The sequence below is a fragment of the Tetrao urogallus genome (assembly GCF_951394365.1).
Source record: "Tetrao urogallus genome assembly, chromosome: 2".
NCBI lineage: Eukaryota > Metazoa > Chordata > Aves > Galliformes > Phasianidae > Tetrao > Tetrao urogallus.
The window spans coordinates 18,144,603-18,170,354 of NC_136814.1; the positions used below are offsets into that span (position 1 = coordinate 18,144,603).

At 39.2% G+C, this 25,752-nt stretch overlaps 1 protein-coding gene across 6 annotated transcripts in view; it reads right to left on the bottom strand.

Moving 5' to 3' along the window:
• Window positions 1–25,752, bottom strand: part of MARK1 (microtubule affinity regulating kinase 1) — a gene marked incomplete at both ends in the record, with an annotated part of 53,609 nt that overhangs the window by 18,915 nt on the left and 8,942 nt on the right. For 5 of the 6 annotated variants that reach the window (XM_079550563.1, XM_079550562.1, XM_079550561.1 and 2 more), the window contains 6 exons: window positions 3,124–3,180; window positions 4,149–4,219; window positions 5,198–5,263; window positions 6,379–6,427; window positions 12,955–13,008; window positions 13,589–13,792. In XM_079550563.1, coding sequence (XP_079406689.1) covers window positions 3,124–3,180; window positions 4,149–4,219; window positions 5,198–5,263; window positions 6,379–6,427; window positions 12,955–13,008; window positions 13,589–13,792 — 501 coding nt within the window. The remainder of the gene's footprint in view (window positions 1–3,123; window positions 3,181–4,148; window positions 4,220–5,197; window positions 5,264–6,378; window positions 6,428–12,954; window positions 13,009–13,588; window positions 13,793–25,752) is intronic. The other variant, XM_079550564.1, reaches the window with a different exon arrangement.

A 25,752-nucleotide genomic window follows, 5' to 3' on the forward strand; every position in this document is an offset into this window, starting at 1 on the left:
GCAGTAAATACGTGTTCTCTCCTTCCTCCTCCCCCTCATTGGCTTTACTTTTAATAATTTCATCGCATTCAATGACTAGGAAAGGAGTCTACCAATATTTCAAACCAATAGCTGGGGGACAGAATTTAGCCTTTGTCAGGAACAAAATATAGCCCATTTTCACTAACTTATTTTCCTGGAAAATATTTTATTTTCCCAATTCATGACCTGTAATCTCAGCTGGTTCCAGCTGATGTGCCTGCAGACACACTCTGAAATATTTTCCAGATTTGACAGCCTTCTACATTACTGCACAAAGACTTCATTTTCCTTGTGGTGAAAACATTACTGTCAGTGCAGCTGCTCAGCGATTACAATAGTCCTCCTAGTTCAACAGTACACAGCTACCCTGAGACCCTGCACTTTTAGGTTTCTTATTCAGACAAAACCACTAAAAAACAACAGCCCACCTATTCTCTTTCTCCTCCTCTTCCCCCCCTCCACACACACACACACACACACACACACACACTTCTAATACGCCAAATAACAAGACTATAATCTTTATGGCTAGATATTCAGATCAAAAAGCATTAACAGTCACTGGAAGAGTATGATAAGACTTGTGCATCATATTGCGAGCACAAAGCTGGATTCAGTTATAACCCTTTCTACTCAAGCTTTTTAGTTTCACAGAAGCAAATCAATGGGAGACAGTTTAAGTAGCAGTGGGCCTTACACTGTCCCCCTTTTTCCAGAATACACTGGACTCACTTGCACCTTACATGCCTCTTCCTACTTGAGTCAGAAGTAACATATATATCATAGCTTACCCTTATTCCTCTTAAAAAAATACAAAAGCTCATCAAATCCCCACTGTAATACTAGACCTCTGTTTTAAGGTGCTAATGAAGTGAATTGGTCAGCCATGCCCTAACTTGGAGAAAACTATCAGAAGCAGATGTGAACACAGACAACTTTACAAATTGTCTCTTCCTCCTTTTTCTCACTTAAAACTTTGTGTGGAGCTGGAGAGATGACAGACAATGTTTGGAAAGGAGAGAGGAAGTGAGAACACTTCCTCATAACTATACATTTAGTCCTTTTCGCTCTAGGTTATGCATTTTCCATTGGCTAAGCTGACTGGTTCTCAATCACACTTCATGCTGAACATTTCAAATAAGCCTAGCGTAACTCTATGTAAGAGAAAACATAGGGAGGAAAGTAAACTAACGCATGATTTTGGAGTCTTTCTGTCTATCTTGAAACAAGGAAAAAGAACAGCAGCAGAGCACTTACAACAGGTGTTAAAAGGGATACCATGCAAATGCCACAGAGCAGTTTTCCATAGTCTTCTGAGTTACACGAAGAATCAAAAACTCATTAAGGTTGGAAAAGATCCCTAAAATCATCATGTCCAGCTGTCAACCCATGTTCATTAACTACATCCACATGTTTCTTGAACACCTCTGGGGATGATGACTCTACTGCCTGGGCAGCCTGTGCCAACGCCTTACCACTCTAAGAATTTTTTCCTAATATCCAACCCGAACCTCCCCTTGGCACAACTTAAGGCCACTACCTCTTGTTCTACCGCTGTTACCCAAAAGAAGCCGACCCCCACCTTGCCACTGTCTCCTTTCAGACAGTTGTATAGAGCAGTAGTGTCTCTCCTGAGCCTCCTTTTTTCCAAAATGAACAATCCCAGTTTCACCAGCCATCCCCCATAAGACTTGTGCTTCAGACCTTTCATCAGTTTCAATGCCCTTTTCTGGGCACGCTTCAGGGCCAAAGAAGTGTATGCATGCTAAGCAGCTAAGAAGGGAATTAAGGGTAGAGGCTGCAAAGAGCTCTAGGAGAAAGAGCAAGATGCAGGATGCTAAATAAATACAGCAAGAGTCAATTATGTAGCTGTGCAGATCAAGCAAGTGCAAGGTAAGGGTAAGGAGACAGACAGCTCTCTCTTCTCTCCCACTCTCAGCCTCATGTACTTAAAAGGAGACCAATGAAGGGAGCTCTTCAGTTGAGCCAACAGGCACTGCAGATTCCGCGTTCTAGAAAGCCCATAACAGTGGCAGGAGCAAGCTGCTCCAGGGTGCTTGACAAAACATTAGAAGTGCCAAACCACCACATAAGAAGGAAAAGAATTTATTGTATTTATTTTTAAATCAAGATTTTGTAAGTTTTTTCCTTCCATTCTGATTTAAGAGCATTGGCCACACAGTAGCACCTCCAGCATCCAACGACAACAGTGCTGGGCAAGAAGGAGTAAAGGATGGATTGTGTGGTACCTTACATATGCCAGTAGCTGGCATATCAACAATTATTAGGGACCAGGTTTGTAAGAAAGAGGTTGAAGGCAGAATGCTGGAATTATTCAAATTAATCTTTTCACAGATATTTAGATACACTAACAAAAAAGAACCTACAGCAGTGTTTTCTCTGTAAACACAGACATGAAAGCAAGAGTACAAGCCAGCTTTTGGGTGAAGATCTTGTGTCCAAGTTCTATGATATCTAAACTTGGCATGAAGACAACTTCAGACTAAAGGCTTAGGCTGTGCATGCAACTGCAGAATTCTTTAACAGGGCCTGGTATTTGCGTACAGGAAAAAAAGCACCAGAAAGCACATTTAAAAAAAAAAATAAAAGGAAATTGGAATAATTTATGTTTACCGTCAATGTATTTTTTGGCCTGAATTGAAGTATAAACCAGAAATTCATATGGATTAAAAATCTTACTTTTTTTTTTAATGAATCACTAAGAAGTGAATATTTTCTATATCCTGAAATACATACATTTTTTAACTGAAAGTAGTTTAATTAAGTGGTGTTGACTGCTGCCATTGAACTTTTGCAGCTTCAGTAAGTAGATATCCGTATGCCAGCAGGTATAATTCTTCAGAGAGCACATCTTTCTCTCAGAGCCAAAACTGAGATGAAAGTAGCACACATTCTGTTCTTGTCTTACCCCTGTTCCAACAAGCAAGCTACACTGCTTCTGTGCTTCAGAAAATCAAGAATAAAACGCGAAGAGATAGTTCCCATATCCATCTGTTCAGAGTCTACAGCAAGGATAAATTTATATAATGAAATTAAGTCTACATTGTCAGTCATTACAGTGAAGAATGAATAACAGTTTACCTTAAGATCACGATGCACTATGCACTTCTGATGACAGTACTGCACTGCAGATACAATCTGAAACACCAAGACAATCAGAGAAATATTTTAGCTTAAATTCAATATAAATTTTTGTGTATTATTTAGTAATTTTAGCTCCTGATATGATTCAGAAAAAAAAAAAAAAAAAAAAAAATTAATACATAAAGCTGTCCTTTTAGAAAACATTCATGTACGTTTCATAAAATCTCAAATACCAAAACTCATCTTCTTATTAAAAAGCATAATACAAACTCCTCATGCAGGTAACAGATGCGGAGAAGCATCTGTTTTAAATACTGATTGCACAATAGCTATAAAGAGAAATCATAATTTTTTTGAAAAATCAGTAGCTGAATGTTCCACTTCAGATTTTATCATCTGAAATACCAGTACCTGCACATTTCATCATCAACAGAACAGTTCATTACACATTGTCATATGTATCTTTTTCATTTGCATAACAAAAAGACAAAGTTAAAAACAGTTAAAAAGTTAAAAGAAGTTTCTTTACATGTTAAGCATACACTTTAACTCCAAATTTTGCTCATCAATCTATCAAAGCTTTTCACAAAAACAGTGCAAGAAAAAATTAGGATGAAAAGGTTTGTAAATAAGATATAAAATCCTTTTACATAATGTCCCTTGTAGAAAACGATGTGACAAGATACAGCAAGAGATATGCAATAATATCAACATCTCTAGATAGAATGTCTGTTAAACTCCAAAGTATTCATGAAACGATGAAAACCTCAAGCGAGTCACAATAAAAATTGTGGCCCTTAGGAACATCCACTAAAAAGAATCTAAAGCAGCCTATTACTATTTTTAGATGGTACGTAGGAAGCAGATATTTCTTCCACAGCATTTTTTTCGACTCCAGCTTTAATAAACATTACCACAACGATGAACTTTCTCTTTTTTAAAGCAAAAAAAAAAAAGTATGCACACACTCAAGTCTATTTGAAAATACCATAGACTCAAAAGATTGAATGTTAGTTTCATACCTGCCTGAATTTTGCACGAGCTTCTTTTTCTTTCATTCTTCCATGTGCAACTAAGTAGTCAAACACTTCTCCTAAACATAAATATGAGAAAACATCAGTCCTATCAACCACAGTTATATTTTTGACTGTACAGCACAATCAGGCAAAGGTTGAAAACAAACCCTCCCCTTTTCAGAGCAGAGAGAAATAGAAGCAGACAGGAAAAACTGCATTTCACTGCTTGCATTCATTTACTCTTCTAGACATGTAACAGTCAACAAATACAAACATTAAAAACCTTTGTACTAAGACTTCCTCAGTTATCCAGCACAAATCTAAAAAACACTATGAGACAGAACAAAATGACTTGTGATCTTAAAAAACTTATGTTGTATATAAAATATGCTGGGAATCAGAGGACTTCTATGTCAGATCTGTTCTGCGCATCTCTAGATACTTCACTCAGGAGTGCATGCACTACTTGCTTTCCTTTCTTCCCAGTTGTTCTCTAAGATAAAGTCACTAAAATTCTGTCCAGACCTTGATCTTTGCACTGTGTGACAAACAGCCCTTCCTAACTGGCCTTGTGCTGGGTTCCCTTCCCACGTTCAAACAGTTTCGTTCAGTTGATAAGCAGCTTCCCATGCCATGCACTCACTGTCCATTATGCTCTTTATGATCTGCTGGTCCCACTTTTTCTTATTCCTTATTCACATCCCCTGGACCTGCCTCTCCAAGTGTTTAGCACACATTTTCAAGGTAGAATGAGGACTGGTGCTTGCTTAAATATGGCAGATACTGAGTCAAGTTTTCACCCTGAATTAGCACGAGGTTTTCAGCAGTAAACCTTAGATCAGTAACTACCCTTAAGCACAAATTTAATAGGTTACTTTACAGAGCATCATGCAAGCAAGAAAGAGTATGACCTGGGACGTCTACTAGGATGGTTCTGAAGAGTGGACTGGAATAACCCACTAAGCATAAAATCCTTAAGTTGTTCCAAGGCACACAAGCGGCATGGCTTTCTGCATTTCAGTTCATCCTTAAAGCAGAATTAAGAATTCACTTACCCCCGCTGGCATATTCCATTACCAAATACAATGTCTTTTCAGTTTCAATGACTTCAAATAATTTCACTGGAAGAAAAATGAATGAGAGATTGCGGGGGGGAACAAAAGCACAATGCAAACAAACAAAAAAAACCCAACCAAATCCTTATTCACGAAGTGAGTATTATTTATTGCCAATGAGAACATTACACTGCAAGGAAATTGTATCTCCTTCAGGTTAGCACTCTTTTGAGGGTGGGGGAGAAAGCAAAATTACTTTCAGGGTTGATAATAAAGCACATTAATTCAGTTTCCTCAGAAGTTTATGCATACTATACAAACAGGTTCATGCTAGAATTAGTGTTTAATTTGACAGACTTCCTTCCCTGTTTCACCAGTAAATTGTTCTCTGTTAGAAAACTGACACGCTGACCAACTAAAAACTGAATAGCTACCAGAACTGTTAAGTCTGACAGACTTCCCACAGATACCAATAGCCATCACACATTTAAAACAAACACATCACCACCACAGCTCCTCCCTCTCCCCTCCCCCCCCAAAAAAACAAAAACAAAAACCAGCAGAAGCTAAGAATGTTGGAAAAGCAACAAACGATTCAAGGGATGAAAAGGGAGTGCCTAGCATGTAGTAACTTGTATGCCTTGTCCATACCTTGTATGCAACAAGCCCTCTGGCCGATTCAGGAACATTAAGTGTCTCTGGAACAAGACTGTCCAGCCCTCCTCAGCCAGAAGAATTGTCATCACAAAGTAGGGCCCTGAAGCTGTGGGGTAGGTGAAAGAACTAAAGCAGAAAGGGAAAATTACATGCTTGGCAAGTCTAATTTTCTGGAAATATCAGGTGGCAGGAGTCTTTCCTAGACTGAAACAATGGAGTTTTGCTCATTTCACCTAAGAAACTAGAAATTTCAGTGTAAAGAGGGAAATTTGGTCCCTTGGCTGACCAGAGTGCTCAATGTCGATGTTTTTCAGGACTATACATTTTATCTCCTCATGTCAATAATCTCGTTTCAAGCAGGGTCAATAAAGTGAGACAGAAATGTATTTGCCCAATGCCTACTGTCCTATTATCTCAGAAGTTTAAGGAACAAAAGCTTAACAGTGAAGAACATTTAGAATAAAACCCAGAGAGTAAACAGTATAATAAAAAGAGAGTAGTTTGCAGAAATACAGGACTCCTACCAATATTGGGATGATTCAGTATCTTCATTATTCGTACTTCTCGAAACAACTGTTGGGAAGTAAGAACACATTCTTAGAGTATGTTACTTAAGATAGTATACATAAAAAATAGCCCAGTGAACTCCAGTGAATGAAACCCACACCTTGAATATTATTCAATGTAATAATCACCAATTTAACAGTGAAGAGCATAAATTACAACCAGCCATTTACAAAAAAAGGCACCCATTTTCAAGCTTTATACGAACACAAAACAAACTAATTTTATAGCTCCTTCTGCAATACCAACTTTTAGGGTTTCCTCTGACCAAAAAGAATGGAATATTTTCATAGAAAATATTCATAGAATGGCCTAGGTTGAAAAGGACCTCAAAGCCCATCAAGTTTCAACCCCCTGCTATGTGCAGGGTCACCAATCACCACACCAGGCTGCCCAGGGCCACATCCAGCCTGGCCTTGAATGCCTCCAGGGATGGGGCATCCACAATCTCTCTAAGCAAGCACAAGCAGTTGTTATCCCTCTGTGAGCTGACTGCTTTGATTGCTTGCAAGCTCTGTTAACTATCTTGAACTACCTCTAAGTAAGAGGGCACATGTAAGGTGTACTATCACAAAACAAAACAAAACAAACAAAAAAATCTTAAGACAGTGTTAAAACAGAATCAGAGACCAGGAATCCTGACATTCCAGACTTCATGCTCCACAGAGGTGAAGTGTAAAAGTTCCCTTTTCTCACAGATGGGTCACTGATCACAATGTCCTTTCTCCTTCCCATTAAGGCTGGAAGGTTTATTACTGAAGTCTGCTTGATGATCCTGAGTCAAGTAATCAAAACCAAACTTGCACCTAAGCATACATCTAAGACAAAAACGTTCTTTTTTAGTTCTTGTTGTTTAAACCAGAAAGAAGACAGAGTTTTAAGAGGTCTTTGCTCTTGCATTTCAAGCATTTTTGGTTTTACCAATTAAATAAGAGATGTTGCAAGACTGACCTAGGGGCTGAAAGGGAAGAAGACAAACAGAAGAAACCTAAAGGGACTACACAGTTTTCTTTAGCAGTATTTACAGCTTTTAGAACCATGTAAGTTGCACTGTTTTACTTCACTGAGCAGCGTATCCCCACTCTCCAATTTATTCACTGTGCTACACACACTCCAGACCCAGTAGGTCACTGAAATGTAGGGAAAAGCTCACTGTCTTCATTCAGTACAGCGTTTAACTATTTTGGAAACATTCACTGCAGCCCTCCTTGCATAAAAATCTGGCTCAGTGATTGTGGCTGTTTTGCTCATCTGATGTCTCAGAGGACATCTCACTATTTTCAAAATTAGTCTTGATGCAAAAGGCTACAAAAAGCACAATGATGCAAGCTGGAGACTGAACACCTCCTGAAATAGTGGAGTAGCACTTCAGTTAAAGTATGATGCTTGAGACAACACAAATATTTCTCTGGGAAAACATGAGCAACACCCTGCAGCTCATTTGTGTTCAGAATGGAACACATGGGTGCGTAACACTGCGCACCAGAATGAACTTTTGCAAAATTTTCCTGTTTGTTCACAAAGCCAGTTAAAAACCATCACACCAAGCTGTAAACTAATTCATCAGAAGCTAACAAATCAAAACCAGTGGACTGCATCATAGGACTGCTTGAGAAAAGCTACTAAGCAGATATATGTGCAAAACTGCAATTCCCGTCAGAAGATCGGAATGGAACTTCATTACTTAACAGTATTAACATTAGTATAAAAGTTATGAACAGGTCTTCAGAAGCAGTATTGCATATTAGATTTCTATAAACAATTTCAGATTTAGAAAAAACACCATAAAGGAACACAATTTTACATGTAACATGAAGCACACCACTGTCAAAATACACGTGCATTATTCTTTTCAATATTCTCAAAGGATTTGGAAGTTTACTAATTGGTTCAAAATTGTCTTCCTAGCAACAAGAACTTTCATTCTATGTTTGTAATTTTTCTGCCAGGAATGAAATGGACATAAAAATAAGTTCTGTATTAAGGACAATAGAGCTGACCACCAGCCTCATGCACATACTTTGTTCTATGAAACATTTCCTTGCTTGGGCTCTGAACAGAACACATCATTATGATCCGAGGTTGGGGCATAGGTTTATTCCATATAAACGCCAATAGATTTCCCCAGCCCACCCCCAACACCTCATATTACAAATCCTCTTGAATAGAAATTTTTCCAAAAACTGAAGCATATGTTCTCACGTCAAAGCAGATACGCAGTGCTAGTAGTAATCAAGAATACATGAAAAGGTATTAACAGCCTCAACCTTTTACAAGTCTCAACTTTTTAAAAGAACCACATCAACTCACAGAGGTGAAATAGGATATTTTCTTCTTGGAGAGCAGTTCTGAGGTGCTTGATGGCAGAGATGGCAATTCTGTGATGCTGGTGTTTTGTTTTGTTTGTTTGTTTTGGGGGGTTGTTTTGTTTGTTGTTTACTCCAAAGTACTTATCCTGCAGGTTGAAATGTGCATGTATGCTTAAAGCAGGAACCGGGCAAGGCTGAAACAGCAGAAATTATCTTGGGTGATACTCATCCAAACAGATTACATCAGGCAGAAGCTGAATGGAAACTTGCTATTTTACCAGTGGGATGGTCTGCCTGTCTACAAATGCAGGCAGCACTAGAATATTGCTCACTCAAAAGATGAAAGCACTCTGTTTTCCCTTTCCCCTGCCTACCACAAATTTCTAAGGCTGGTCTTCAGTCCTAAAAGCATTCCCATTCAGAAAGTTCTCAAACAAGCATTTTATTTTGCAAATGGGTAATAGCCTCTATAGCTTCACTTACAGTACAGGACAGCAAACTCCATACTCAATTTGCAGAGCTTGTACCTGTGGAAAAGGCAGAAGGCCTGAAAACTCAATTCCTGCTTTTGCAGTTTCATTTTTCAGCGCGCACACTGCAGAAAATGAAGAGATCTGCTTGCTGTCAGGTTGACATCTACCATCAGGATTGACTGTTTTAAGTCACTGAAAATCAAACTAAAAATCTTAGCAAGTCAACCTAGTTTCTAAATCAGTATGAGAAGGGACACTAAAAAATAAAACAAAGAGAAAATAGCTACAAACAGATAACGCATAGCAGATGTGGAAAAATTTCAATCACTTGTTTTTGTTGTATTATGAAGAAAGTCAAAAGAAGCTAAATTGTGGCCTAAGATATGGTTAACAAGTACAAGGCCCAGTGAACTGCTGAAATGGGGAAACCTGAAAGTGTCACTTACTAATGAAGCCTACTCAGAACAAAAGCACCTTCTGCTCTCCAAGTGTTTTATGTAGGAGGACCAGAATGCTATTTCAAAAACATCACCAGCAAAGCCAATACAAGAAGATGCTTTCATGTAACTGACACGCAGAAAATAGAACAGGTATTGACATAAATTCAAGTTATTATGAAACCCAAATGCTTACATTTGGGAAAATGTTACTATCATGACAGTGGAAAAAGCCAGGTCAGAACAATGCACTGTTATCTGGACAAAAGTCCACAATAAAAGCCCGTTTTGTCTCTTACGCAGGTGCTCACAGAACGAGAACCACACAGTGAAAAATTAGAAAGGCAAACAATTCTTAATTCAATGCTGCTGACCTATTTAAATAGAGGTCCTGAAGCAAGAAGAATATTAGAACTTAAGACAACTTACCACATTGCACGCCAGTGAGCCCAAATGGAAAATTCACAAGGACAGCTTATTTCTGTCATTACTTAACACCCGATGTTTTTGTTTGACTATACCTGCAAAATTGCTTGGCCATTCAACGCGGCACAAATTGTGGCTAAGGTCAACCTAAACTTTCATTGCTTGCATGACACTAGCAGCAACTGAGTACACGCTCAAATATTTGCTTACAAGTTGGAAGAGCACATGTGAAATGAGGATGCTTCAGCTCATTCTACCCAATTAGGTCAGCAGCAAGTACTAAAGCAAAGCCTAATTGCCCTTTGTATCCTTTATATGGCAGTAACAGAGAAGGTACAGACCTCATTCACAAAATCCAAGATCACTACACTTCTGTCATGTCTGATTAATAACACACATCCCAAAGTTGTACTGAAGGCTACACGTTTCGCTGACCTGCACACAACTTACTGCTTCCATTAAGTGACAGTATTCTCAGCTACACTGCTTCTGATGAGCTCAAACTCAGGACTGGCATTTCTGTGGTAGCAACTTGCTTTAGCATTCTGCTATAAACACTCACTAGAAAAGTATCTGTTCCTATTTAAATCATGGTACTATCACCATTCCCCGCTTCCAGTGTTACATCTTAAAGAAAAGTTGACTGCTTAACAGTCCTACACACAACTTCAATGGATAAAATAATAAAAATTCTGGCCACACTGAGATTCAATAAAACATAAGGAACCAAATGTTTCCATTTTTCTTTCTGTACTTAACATTATAAAAGATGACAGTGAAACTAGGAGATTCCACAGAGTAACTTCTACATATTTTTATTATTTTTAATGCAGATGATATCAAATACTAACAGTAATTCTAACCCCAATTATTTGCATGAATTATAACTCATTTATCAATAAAGCAATTACTGATGTAATAAAACTTTCTGAAAAACATAAGCATGAGTTCTCTAAAGCTACAAAAATACACAGAAATTAGGAGTTAAAATAAATAAGACCTAGACTGTTAAAAGTTTACCAAACAAAAACCAAGAACTTTTTAAATAATTAGAAGTAAAGTAAAAAGATTAAAGCAACCCAAGCAGCATCACATCTAATCAATGGCTTCTTTTTTCTTCCTCTGACTGTACACTTCAATCTACGCAGATGTTTAAAAGGCATTGTTTTTAAAAGAGCATCTAAATCTTCCTTTCAGTGAGAACAAATCTTTCATTTTCCCTATCCTAATATACAGACAGAGCTCAAAAGTAGTTAAACTCTATTGTATGCCATAATCCGCAGACTGAAGCATTTCTTATCTCACAACCTAACAGTGTTTAGAGCACAAAGTTCACTGAACACTCATTCATCCTGTTTTTGTTTGCAATTTTTGCCTTGTAAGTGAAAGAGAACGTATCAATTTGAAAATCAGAAATCCAGTACTTTCGAAGGATATGTTGATTATTTCCACAAAAATACTCCTCATTTATGACAGGAACATATTGAGCTTTACATCTCCACCAACAGCTTCTCGTTAATTTGTCCCAAACTGTCACTACAAGACTTAAGAAAAAAAAGTGTTTTCTGTAGATTTGGATGTTAATTTCTGTTTTCTTGTAAAGCAGTGTAGAAAATGGAACAATTCATTTGGAGATTGGAACTAAAAGGCCACTCGATTGAAACACACTGGCAAAACACATCTTTCACCTCCTTATTGCTCATCTAACTGTCCCAGAGTAATTGCCAAGCTAGGTAGGAAAGAAGCTACATGAACAAGCTACATGAGCAGGATAAGATTTCCTCCATATACTCTGTCAAGTACTGCTCTGATGGGTCCCTCCTCCCCAACTTGCAAAGAGATTTTCTTCATACAGGACAGGCCTTAAGGACAGCAACGCTTTCGCATGGACTCTGCTCAACAGATTGAACTAAAGAAAATCCTCAAGAACTTATGCACAACAAAAACACCACAGAGCAGAAATTAAACAAATAAAAGAGCTAAAAGAAATTAAAGCTAAGTTATTCACAACTCTCTACGTACAAAGTTACACAAAAAGACCCAAAAACAACGACAGCCAGAGATAAAGGAACAGCAATAAGTCTCAGCTTCTTTCTCATTCTACAGTTACAACAGCAGTCAAGTATCTATAAACAAAAAACCACCCTTTTTCTTTTTAATGGGTAACCTCCAGTAGGACAAAACCTTTCTGTGCTTTAGTCAAAACACAAATATATGCAAGTTAAATGGCACAAACAAACAGAAGACAAAGAACAAGAAAAAAAAAACAAAAACAATTTATTAAAAAACTTACTACAGCATGACAGTGCCTACAGAGGGCTTCTGAATGTCTATCTGCAGGTACTGACAGTGCAGCAAACCAACCAGAATGTTCCAATTACCTCCACTCAATTCTGTGCACAAAAGTAATTGCCAAGGGTCACTTGAGTTTAACAAATGTTTTATTGAAGTTGCAAGAACAAATTAAAAAAAAAGAAAACATTAAAGCCATAGAAACTGGCCCTCTCACAACTCCACAAAAAAACAATTACTCCATTAAAGAAAAATCCAAGAAAAACACTGTCCTTTATAGCATTTAATCTTGATTTAGTGTGTAGACAAGTTATTTGTGTAACTAATTAGACACACATTTTATTGTCAGCAAAAACTGAGGCCATAGGAAGAAGGAAGAGCAAAGAAGTAGTGCTTGGTTAGGAACCGTAGAGTAACTGCTAGCAAACAAATTGCACATGCACATCGCAGTGAAGGCTGTAGGATACCAGTGTCTCCAGAGGTCACACATACACAGAGATGTTTATTTAACCAGATAAAAAGACCAAATATTTTTGCAAAGGAAATAAAAGGTCGAAGTTCAACTGATTATAGTTTCAGATGCCACGATAGGCTCTTACCTTTTGCAGACTAGTAGGATTTAGCTGGGTTTTATCTATTATTTTCACAGCAACCTTGGGGAAGGAAAAAAAAAAAGAAATTCAGATTAAACTCGGAGAAATGTGTGAATGACAATATATTGCATATGTGTGAGCAACAGCATACATGTGCCTTTAAGACATGCATATGTATGCTTTTACACATTTCAGCAGGCAAAATTTTTCAACAATCAGGCTCTACAAGCAGGAGTTCAGGGCTTTGCCACTGGATCATACCACAGCAGAATCATTTTATACTTCTGTCAGTATTTGGACAGAACAGTGTTACCCTGTTTGCTGGAAAACCACCTCTCCCAAGTACCAAAACATACTCTACCAGTAAGGTTTTCTTTGGTTTGGGGAAACAAGAGGATGAACGGAGCTCCTCCCAAAAAACCCAAAATACCCTTTGGTGGGCAACAAACTTCCTGACCTTTTTTCCAACCACTCATACGAAAGAGAGGCTCTTTTATTGAGAAGAGAAAGGTAAAAGGAAAGTGGAAATACTCATTATGAAGATAGCCAAAGAGTACATGAAATATCGTGATAGCTTTTTTTGTTGGTTTTTTTTTGTTGTTGTTGTTGTTGTTGTTGTTTTTTTTTTGAGAAGTCTTACCTCCCTTCCAGTAAGAACATGTCTTGCCAGCTTCACTTTGGCAAAATTTCCTTTTCCTATTGTTTTCAGTAAGCGATAATTTCCAATGTGAGGATGCTCCTCATTTGTAGACGTAATTGAGTTCCTACATCGGGGGATGTTCTGTCTGCTACCGGACTTGATAGGCTGGACGTGGGGTTCAGTGTATCCATCCACAGAGGTATGCTGGAAGAAGATAAAATACTTGAGAATTTACCTACTTGGATTTCAGATTGTTGCAGTTAAATAAATTAAAAGCCAAAAAAAAAGCGTGGAGGAGAAGGAAAGAATTTACTTTTTGCAAGTATGTCTGATACCCAGACTGTAGCCTAAGCAGAGCACACTGCTTTTGTATACAGCTTGATGCATGACTCAAGAAAAAGGTCTGAAGAAAGATTTTTACCAACTCCCAAAGTAAAACTAGAGACACACAAGCAGGGACCAATAAGCCATTACAGACCTCCTCTAATACAAAACCAGGTCAAACTATAAACCGTGTTTCTAATACACAATCTCAACCAAATTTAGTCTTTAAAAAAAAACACAGTACATTTTTTTTTTTTTTGGCACATGTGATAACAAAGTGTTGCTTATTTTTTTTCCCCCAACTCCCTTCATCTCAAGTAACGTTACAATAAAATTGTATTTTTTACATAAGATGTGTTCCCCAAACATGCTTGCATCTTTCTGTAAGCCACAGAAGTTCTTGGAGTAGTAATGAAGTAATGAACAACCTACATCTTTAGTTAAAAAGTCAGGAGAAAGAAAAATACCATGAGGGCTCATAACTATACTTCAAACCTCAAAAGCCTTAATAAGAATAAGAATGCAATTTTTAATACAAGTCTGTACATTAACTCATGTTAAACATAACTAAAACTTGCAGAGCTTCTGTACTACCCACTTTCCCAGCACATAACGGGCAAGACACGTGAAAGACATGAACCTGGGGGTGCTGATCAACACTAGGCCAAACATGAGCCAGCAGTGTGCCCAGGTGGCCAAGAAGGTCAGTAGCATCCTGGCTTGTATCAGAAATAGCGTCGCCAGCAGGAGCAGGGAGGTGACATTCCTCTGTACTCAGATCTGGTGAGGCTGCATCTTGAGTGCTGTGTTCAGTTCTGGATCCCCCACTAGAAGGAAGGCAACGAGGCCCTGGAGCATGTCCATGGAAGGGCAAGAAAGCTGGTGAGGGGTCTGCAGCACAAGTCTTATGGGGAGCTGCTGAGGGAGCTGGGAGAGGTGTGGAGAAGAGGAGGCTCAGGGGGAGACCTTATCCATCTCTACAACTGCCAGACACAAGGACATGGTGAGATGGGGAATCAGCCTCTTCTCCTGGATAACTGGGGATAGGACTAGAGGGAATGGCCCTAAGCTGTACCAGGGGAGATTCAGGTTGGATGTTAGGAAAAATTTCTTCTCTAAAAGAGTGGTCAAGCACTGGAATGGGCTGCTGAGACAGGTGGTGCAGTCACCATCCCTGGAAGCGTTCAAGAAACGTTTGGATGTCACACTGAGGGATACAGTTCAGTGGGAAATACTGGTGGTAGGTGGATGGCTGGACTAGATGATCTTAGAGCTCTTTTCCAACCTTGGTGATTCTGATTCAAAGATACAAGTGGGCGTCGGAAACATTCCAAACAGAAACCAAAGTACTAGAAGATGTCAAAAAGGGGTTAAGTGTTTCTGTATTTCAGGTATTCTTGTATCAGAGGCAAATTAAATGATCTTAGAGGTCTTTTCCCACCTTGGTGATTCTACGACTTATAAAACGTTTTACACGTAAAATTTAGCCTTTCATCTTTTCCGATACAGATTTTAAGGCAGGCAAATGCTGTAGGTAGAAACAGTAAGTGCTTAAATTTTGTAGCAGAACGGCACAACTACCCATCCCAGGTCTCTGAGCTCCTAGTATGCGGCAATCACAAACAAAACTTGAGACACCGTAGTATTTGTTTCTTTATTCATTGGTTCACTCAAGAAGCGGCTATCTTGGTACCTTGGTACACAGCACTGTGCCTGTTTACAGACCAAAGGTTTCTGGATCTTTCACCTTCAACTGAAGAGAAGAGCCAGAAAGCAGCACTAAGTTGTCCTGTAAGCTCTCCCACCCAGTCATTTGCTAGGCAAGTCTTTATTTTCTTGTACAAGATAGAATTTGAGGTGATGCTTCCAACTTTAGCATGTGGTTATTACAGACTGATGTCAGCCTGCTCCTGTAAACAGCGAGTTATTTCAGTCCATGAGCGCTAGTAGAACTTGGAAAACTAGCAAACAGCTGCAATGAAACTGGGAAAAAAACAAGGAATACACAACAGCCAAAATGTACCTACCAAATGTAGCACAGCTTTCTTTACATCACCTCTATCATTATTCATCACAGCCAGGACAACAGTCCTAAATATAATTTTCTGTTCAGCTTCTCATTATCTGAACATCTCTGCAAAACACTACTTTACCCCCACTGCTTAATTTAGAGCTAGAATATTTTCCAAATTATTTCAGAACCAAGCAAGTCAGGCATATTAAGATTCTGTATATCAGTCAAATTTATTCAGCCATAAAACACCACACTAGCAATAGTATTTATTCTTCAGAAGCGCATAATTAAATACTTTGTGGACTCAGAGGATCAGAAGGACAGCCCCAGGCTAACAGGCTGTGAAACATTCCTTCAACATAGGACTCCAGTCTTGCATGTGATAGACAGAGCCCAGATGAAAATCTTATTTAAGAAAACATCCTGCAAGTCATTATTTGTATAGCACTGACCAGGAATATTCCAGTCAGACCTCAAACCCCATCCAGAGCTCCAGCACTGTTATACAAACCAGTTTTAAGTCTCTGAGCTTATTTATGCACACAATTAAACCTTGTAGTGAAATAGGATGCCTACCAGAAGCATTAGCAATCCTAATATTAATTGCAAATTTCATACACATCATAGGATTAGCCTCCTTCCAGTAGGTACTTGAAAGGATCTTTTAGATAAGCGTTTGGATGGGCAACAAAACCAATGCCACTGGCAATGTGAAAGAGCGTCACTCAAGAGATCATTTTCATGCAGATTTAAGAGGGAAATCAGTTATCAGACGAGATAACACGGAACTTATCTGAAGAGGAAAAAAAGCACATGAGGTTCATGGTCATAACTCCGGATTTTGGTCTGTGACAGAAAACGCCCCTTTCTAGTTTCATAACTCTTCCCCCTTAGACAGCTTATCTTCTTAGTAAAGCCTTCTCCACAGCTATGGCTCAGGATGTCAGAATACACGCATAAAAAAGGTTAAGTTTCTTAGCCTGTGAGCCATGTGCATATAATTTCTGAATGAGCAGTGAATATATTTCTAATTACTTTTCTGAAGTTTTGAAATAAACCTCTTTCACACAAACAGCTCGCTGTTGTTGGGGAACATAGAGGAATTTACAGACGAAACTGATCAGCTTCTGTAAATCAGTATTAAATGAAATGCAAACATGTCAAAACTGAGACATCAAACAGACAACAAAAACCAAAACCCACAACAAAACTTAGATCACATAACAGCATATCAGAGATTTCTTCCAAACAACACTAAAGCTGAATTCAACAGAATGATACAATATCCACAGAGTAGTTTTAAGACATTTCTGGTCCATTACAATACGTTCATTCATTATGCATCAGCTACTGTGAGGCTATTTTAAAATGCCATTTCAGAACAACCACCTCTAAACTCTGAGAAATTTGTCAGGATGCTGTAAACAAGTGGGCTGTTAATGAAAAATAAAATCCCTACCATCTAATAGCAGTTCTAGCTAACAACCTGCAATTCCTAGAGAGGGTTTTTTAGTAAGGGATTCTGATATTTCTCTAGATATCTTAAATTTACCTTGACATCTATGTAATGGGAAATAGCTGTCACGGTAGATACAAAGCCTGTGCTTCTCTATTGCACTTATTCAGCATCCTTCCATTGTTTAGCTACCACTATTACATATTCCCACTGATTGCTTTAATGAAACTTGCATCATCAAATACAATACCCATTCTTACAATCTTAAGAAGTCCCCAGAACTATTCTGGCCACCAAACCACATTCTCTTTCAATTAAACACGTAAGGCCTTGATAGCTTTGGAGCTGCACCTAACTTCCACACATCAATACGCCTATCTGCATACCTCATCAGATTAAGCAAACTTCTTAGTCCTGAATTTTCCTCTTCTTGAATTACCCAAGTCAAATTCCTCAGTGCAGTCACCCACAGAACTGAAGAAAGAACACACAGTGCTAGATAAGGCACAGCATCACGTTTCTGCTCTCAATATTATCTCCTGCTCTGAACTTCACTTTCTTGCAACCAATTTTCATGTTCGTTACCCCTTTCAAGGCACTTTTAAGCATGTGTCACACACACAAGCATTTGTAACAGCAGTCATATTTTGCACTGGTTATTTGGATAATCTTGCAGAGAGAGGACTCTACATGCCTCAGAAACTTTCTTCTCTATAGCTCTGACTTGTAACAGCTTTGATGCACAATACAGGGGCATGGACAAAAAGAAGAGAAGGATGAGATGTCATGTCCTGGATGTCTGCTTGTTTTTGTACTTTAACTGCTTGCTACCTGTAACTACTGATCCGTTCCCTAAGAGATTCTCACAAAACACCTCTTTTCCCTTTCGCTTAAGTAACAACCAAACCAAAGTAGACAGTTGAATTTTTTTTTTGAAAAATTATGGCAAACCTCAGCATGAAACCAACACAGATGTTCAGATCTGCTTCTTCAGCATCTTCCGTGGAGAGCTTCAGGTACAGTGGGAGGTGTGGTGCAACTCCAAGCTGCAGGTGACAGCATCTGATCTCTCAGCTACTGCCAGAGGAGGACTCACTGTTATTCCAGGTAAACCTCATACCTGCACAAAACCACTGCTTACTCTTGCCACAAGCACCCATCATGCCATGCCACAATTCCTAAAGCACTTCTGATCTTCATCAAAAGCTTATCAGAGCATGATCCACTCTAATGTTCCATGTAGTACACAAAAGAAAGTACTCTGAAAGGGATAATTAAAAAGACAAAAATGTATGTGTATGCGCAGAATTCTTTTCTTAATCCCTTATCAGCAGCTAAACTAGACTATGAATGCATGACAGGAACTTTGTTACTAAAAGAAATGAAACAATCACCTTATTCCACTGAAACAGGACAATGTGCAGGATGCAACTCAAAAGCACACAAGAAAGAACCCCACAAAAATACTGTAAGGGAAACAGAATGAATAGAATATTTTAATTGGATGTCAATGCATGGTGGAGAGAAAAGAGAATGAGACAAAATTGTGAAAAGCTTGTCTTTGACTTGTACCCATGTGCTGAGCCTGCTCATACAGGCTTTCCAGCAGTGCTCATTGAAAGTAATCAACCACACGCATGCGCATCTCTCTGTTTATATCTGATTTACATAACATGAAGGAATTCCAGGCATGAACTTCTGGAAGAGCTTGAAGTTATCAGCAGTAAGAAACAATGAGTTTGAATACAATTGGTTGCAGTCAAGCACATGCAAGCATTTTATTAACTGAAACCGTAACCCTGAAAAGGATTTCATGCACATACATAAAGTTATATATATATTTTTTAATGTCCAGCCTACACACATGGAGCTCAATAAACAGTATTAAGTACCATACTAAACAGGATAACTTTCATCCTTTTTTTTTGTATCTTTCCTCTTCTCCTCAGTTGTAACTTCCTCTATTTCAGAAACAGCTTCAAAGAAAAGAAACAAACTTACTTCTGCTGCAAGAGACAGTACAACCGAAAGAAAATAGAAAGATTCATTTCAGAATCTTCATATATACTGGCGACAGGTATGCCTACGCAGACCACAGAGTAAATCTTAAAACTGTGCTTATTACTATGGTTCCTAAGGCCTGTAAAAGCTTTTTTTTCACCTGAAGTGCTCAACACATTTTCACGAGACAGAAGTCAGTTTGCTAACACCAAGACAGAATTGTTTCTCTAATCACAAAATACAGAAGCTGCAGTACTTACAGGTCTGCACTTCAAGCAATCTAGGACAGAAAACAGAGAGTGTGCCCTATTGCTGCACAGCAATCCAATGTTCCATAGTTCTCCAGAATACATGCAATTCCATATAGAACCATGGAATGGTTTGTGTTGGAAGGGACCTTTAAGACCATCTAGTTCCAACCCCCTGCTATAGGCAGGGACACCTCCCTCCAGACCAGGTTGCTCACAGCCCCGTCCAGCTGGATCTTGAATGCCTCCAGGGAGGGGGCATTCACAGCCTTGCTGGGCAACCTGATTCAGTGCGTCCAATGTAACGACACTAACTCATCAAACCCTTCCCACACCATATCAGGCATTTAAGTTATGTGGAAGAGCAAAGCTTATCATCAAATAGACTCACAGCTACTTCCTATACAAAAGTTACAAAAAATGTACTAGTCAACCCCAGAGGAGAGTACTCCACAAAACCCAATACCTTCATAGCAGCACAGCAGGCCTTGCAGCCCAACAACAGGCACTACGATGCCTCTGCTTCTCACCCTCCTTCACGAAGCTTCCCCAGGCAGGCTGGCAGCAGGTGCAGAGAGCAGCACCTTCCTGTGCTTGTTTTATTGTGCTCAAAATTGGCATCATTATGGCAACCTGGCGCTTTCGCTCCTGACTCATCTCAAACACACAAACAACATTTTCCAGGGCTAATTCAAGACAGCCTGCCCTTATATTCTCCATTAATTACTACTGCAAAATAACAGAGCCCACTGTCTCAAACCCAACAAAAGTTAAGGCAGGATTGCTAAAATCTGCTGCAGTAAGCCACAGGTGCAGCCAAGGAGAGGAAAAAAAATTCCTCCTAACATCTTGTTAGGTTTACTAATTTTTAATTATTTATCATTCACTGTACTCCTAGAAGTCAAACCGTATCAAGCAAACTGTATCAAGTCTCCTTTTTTCTTTCCCCCCCAAAATGAAATGGTTACCTCACAGGTGAAACCTAACATGAATCCTTTTAGCAGAGAAGAAGAAGGGGGAAGGAAGGAGACAAGTCATTCCTGCTACAGCCTCATAGGCACGTTTAAACCATCCAATGCTTCCTGCCAGCTGCTGCTCTTTTCTCAGGAGATCATCATTCAGCTTTGCCAGTCTCTTCTGCCTTCTTCTGGGAGATCTTCTGCCAGCACAGAGCTGCAGACAGCATTCTCAGCTCCCCTGCCAGCATCCACAGGCACCAGGCACCCACAGTTAGCTCCAAAATATTCCACAGTACAAAATGAAATGAAAAGCTAATGCTGATAGCTAATTGGAACCAACTAAACACGAACAGGAACACAACCAGAAAGTGAAACTTCTGGCGCGGAAACTGGCAGGAGCTTTTATTGCACTTATAAACGACGCAGCCAGGCCATTTTTCAGCTGGCCTAATGAAAGGCAGGAGAAGAGAGACATGAAACAACCTAAGGCACAGGATCCTATCAGGCACATGGAGCTTCTCAAAGCGACTGTAGGAGTACAAGAAATGGAAGATGCTTTAATACCCAACTTCAAAACAGAGGGGAAAGGGCTGTTTCTGCAAACTACAAACTGCAAGCCTCAGGCTTGCATCCAGATGATGAGAAGAGCAGCAACGAGTTAGCAACTAAGCCAAAGCAAAAAGTCAGAGGGACTGGAGGAAAAAACATGAACTAAAGCAGATTAAAAGCCCCACAAAGAAAGAAGGAGACTTGCCGATTTGTTTTGTTTATGAACACAGGCTTGGTGAGATAGAAGAGCTTACAATGCCTGCTTAAGAAGCTATCTTTTAGGAAGGACATGCATGGGTAAATCACTTATCATTTCTATCACATGAAACAGAAAATGAAGTTATTTCTCGCAAGCTAGACAGTATGCCTGAATCTTCACATTCCCATGAGTGCATTAGTCAAATGATGAGTCCATCAAGACAGACTGCTGTCTCATTCTGATAAAAACATTTCACCTCAAGGTTTTATTAACTTTCTGAAGTACAGACTCCTGCTGAAAAGTGATGAGATGGCCAATTACAATATCTGACCTGATAGCTACACAATGTCCTACAAAAGAAATCATAGGGCAGCACAGGGCTCTGTGATTTCCATTAAATCGTGTTTCAACGGAGGATCTCCAATACTGAGAAGGATTTTGCAATATTCCTTTCCAAATTCTTGAAATTCTAATTTAAAGGACATGGAGACTCATCTAGTTCCCTTTCATATAACACAGACATATCTAAAAGTAGTTGGGCAACCTGCTAATTTTGAGAGTTAAAAAAATTGCATGGACATACAGTAGATGAACAGGGCCTATTTTCTGCCCGTTCTCGGGAGCTACAGCCTTCAGGGCAGAGGCAATGAATCCCTCCTGGTCAGGTGGGCACGTTCACAAACCCTTGTGCTAGAGGACACCAGCTCAGCTTCTTCATGTCAGGCCTATTAGTATCTCCTGGCCCTCCTTCCTCGTCCTGATGTCAACAGAGAACTCTGGAAGCCTACAGCCAAGGAGATGCAGCTCTAACAGTTAAGCCAGGACTCAATCAGGCTCTGCATACTGCAGACACTGTTTTCACAATTGATACAAAGTTTGAATTTGTAAGAAGAGCTAAGAATATGCAACCCAGCACAGAAAAACCAACCCAAAAGGAGGAAGCACTCCAGATGGTGTGGGACACTCCTACCAATGAGTTTGCACCTCCAGAGCATTCCATTAACAGAGAGTAAAAGAATGGTTTGGGCAGGAAGGGACCTTAAAGATCCTCTAGTTTCAACCCTCTGCCATGGACAAAGACCCCTTCTTCTAGAAAATTACAACAGTTTTGACCCAGTTGCAGTCTAGATGAGCCTGATCTGATGGCTGGAGATGGAGTCATTGCCTGTTAGAGTAAGGAATGCTGTAAGAGCACTGCTAAAAATCACTGGTCTTCTCAAAGGATAAACTATGTTCTTTATAGCAAGATTATCATGATGCAATTGAAGTAGCAGGTGTAGTGGGACACTGAGAACTGAAAGAAAAGCCAAAGCAAAATGAAGGCAATCTGCTGCTGAGTATACTCTGCCTTGTTTCTGATAGAAGTGTTAACTATCAGATCAAAAAACACATAACCTGTTGGACTGCAGTAACTATTTACCCCTATGTGGGTAGTGCTACAACACACTTCAGCTTGGCAAACATATTCCCAAACTTGCACACATTTATGCTTAACTTGAGGCACTCCAAACACCGTTCCTTTGATCAGCTTCCATCTCACAATTGCTGCATGAGCTGAGCTGTACTGAGACAACCTCCTCCTTGGAGCCCCCTTCTTCTACATTCAGGCAATCACTTGTTATGAACTTTGGCCTTCAGTTATTTAGCATCACAAACTACCAAAATCCGGGGGGGAGGAAGGGATGAAGAAAGAAAAGCAACCAACAGCAACGTTCCTCAAAGATTTTGCAAAGGATGTAACACGGCTAAAAATATTTCCTTACAGTTTTAAACAGGCTAATACAGTTGATTATGAATATTAACAGGCTGACACATACTGCAGACATCTGTCAAGGTACTGAATTCAAGCCACAAACAGAAGTCATATGTAAGCATAGAAGAGAAATGCAAAAGCCAAACTCAAGAAAAAGAAGCAAAATAACTAATGAAAGTCTGTGCTGTGCATGTCAGCAAAAGAAGTGAAGGGAAAAATACTGCAAAAACAGCAGACGCTGAATTTACTGTCCACTGAAATAAAGAGATATGAAAAACTGGAAGAAATAATGTTATTTGTGTATGCATACATATACAGATGAAGCTTAAGAATACAAGGAATTGAACAAGGGTTCAACAAGGGTTGAACAAAAGCTAATAGGCATTTGAAATAAATACAGACATTGAAACAAACAGCCAATCCAACAATAAGAAACACAAAAAAATAACTAGGGCTTTCTCTCTCCAGACCTTGACAGTCAATGGGTGAGGAATCACAGATCCCTAGCTATGGTCTTCCAACCTCCTCCCAGCCTGCAAGCTGTCAAAGTCAGGCCCTTCCAGACTTCTCTATCTAGATGGTGAGGGACAGCAAGTAACCACTGGCAGCAGTGGTGACCTTTAGCTCACCATCAGCAGCAACTGTTCACTCCCTCCTGTGCTGGTCATACTTCAAATCAAACTGGCCAGCAGTAAAGTAAGGCACCTTATAGTCTGCAACTGTCCAGTTCAAGTGGCTTACCCAATAAGATGCTCACATTAAAACAGGAATTAATTTTAAACCACTCATTTCCTACCATCTTTCTACCACCCAACAACCGACACGAATTTGGAAAGCCTTCTACCCTTTCCCCAAAATTATCTCAGGGTAAAACCTTAACTCCACAGTTAAGTTACTCATATGGTGACTGTACCACCTGTCAACATATTCTTCTGTCTCCCAGTTCACTTGCTGCTTTCTTCTGTTGATGTCCCACTGAGCCAGTCTTGGAAATATCTTCAATTAAATCAAGATAATACCAGGGAAAACAGATGATGTACCACTGATATATATATATTTTTTATCATGACTAGCTTTAGTCCAATAGTCAATTACTGTATTTAGTTTAGCTTCTTTGGGTTAATAACTATTATATGAAGGGAAATAGAACAAAAAGATGGATACTAGCCTAGTTTGCATCTTCTTTGCTACTGCAGAAGTCCTGACACCACCCAGTTTGAAAATAATTCCATTTAAGTAAAATATTATACACTACTGGAAATGTATTTAATGAGCAACAGTGAAAAAGCTGACAGCAACACCAAAGCATGATGTTCCCCAAAAGGTCACAAAATCAACCAACAAAACACAAACAACAACAGAACACGTATCCTGTAATACTTCAAAAATATTTTGATTTTCATATGAAAATCACCACGTTTCTCATCAGAGAAGCAAGAATAGCTTTGCAAGAAAGGACCTTTAAATGCAGTTTATTTCATCAGTTTATTTTTCTTCGCATGGGTTGAGTTATCACACTTCTGTCAGCCTGCTCACAAACACCACAATAAGCCATACATTCTCCAGTAACAATGCCCTGCATCAACTAATTCCAGCACCTTTATTAGATCAACTCAAATTGCTCACACTGACTTTCTGCAGATAAGATTTCTCTGCGCTATGCAGTAGATGGAGCAAGAGTTGCATTGTGAAGCGCTCTCATACATTTTCTTTGTTCGTGTGCATCACTGTCCATCGCTGGAAGAAAGGTCTCTAAAAAGCAGCCAGCCTTGTTTGTTTCACATCAGATTCAGAGATGAAGATTCAAAAAGCTGTTACGCACACGCATGCGTGGCACAGACTGCTCAGAGACAGTATTATTAATATTTTCTGTATACATCTCGTTGTGTGAAATGACTGCAATTGTTGCTCCTTCTGAGTCTAACCTTAAGGAGAAACTGCTATTGTAACTCTTCACTAAACAACATTGTTCTCCTGATTCTGTTTTTTGCAGCTGCCAGTACACAGACCCTGCTATGATAACTGCAAAGGCAAGAAAATCTGACTCTTGTTGGAAGAAATTTACTAAATAAAAGCCAGAATGCTTTAAGGAATTCTATTACCTTCAATCGATCATACTATCTGGAATAGAGATGAATAAACACATTACACATGCAGTCCATTTGTGGGAAACTACCATATCCTTTGTAAAAGCTCAATGTAGCATTTAACAGAGTAAGGTAATTTCCGTGGCAAAACTCAGACTCATCTTAATTGTGCAAGATTCTCCGAATTTCTGAGTTACGCTTGTGTTTATTTTAAGTAATGACAGCAACATCTAAGAATTAGATACTTATATACAACTGCAGCCAAGCAGGCACTCTCAGAAGGAATTTCAGATATTTACTGTTTAAGCACAAGTAATTTACACTGCTGCTATGCATACAGTGCTATTTCCTACACTCAGTTCCCCCAGCTCTGCAGTTCTATCACAATAAATTCCTCATGTATTACTGGAGATCATGAAATAACCCTCTACAGAGAGTATTATAAAATCGTGCATCCCTTCTGACTAATCATAACACAATTTTAGTTACTTTCAGATGACATCTGAGAGAAGAAAGCACAGTAATGTTACTGGGGGGGGAAGGAAATGCAGAGTCAAGTCTGCAAATGGCAAAT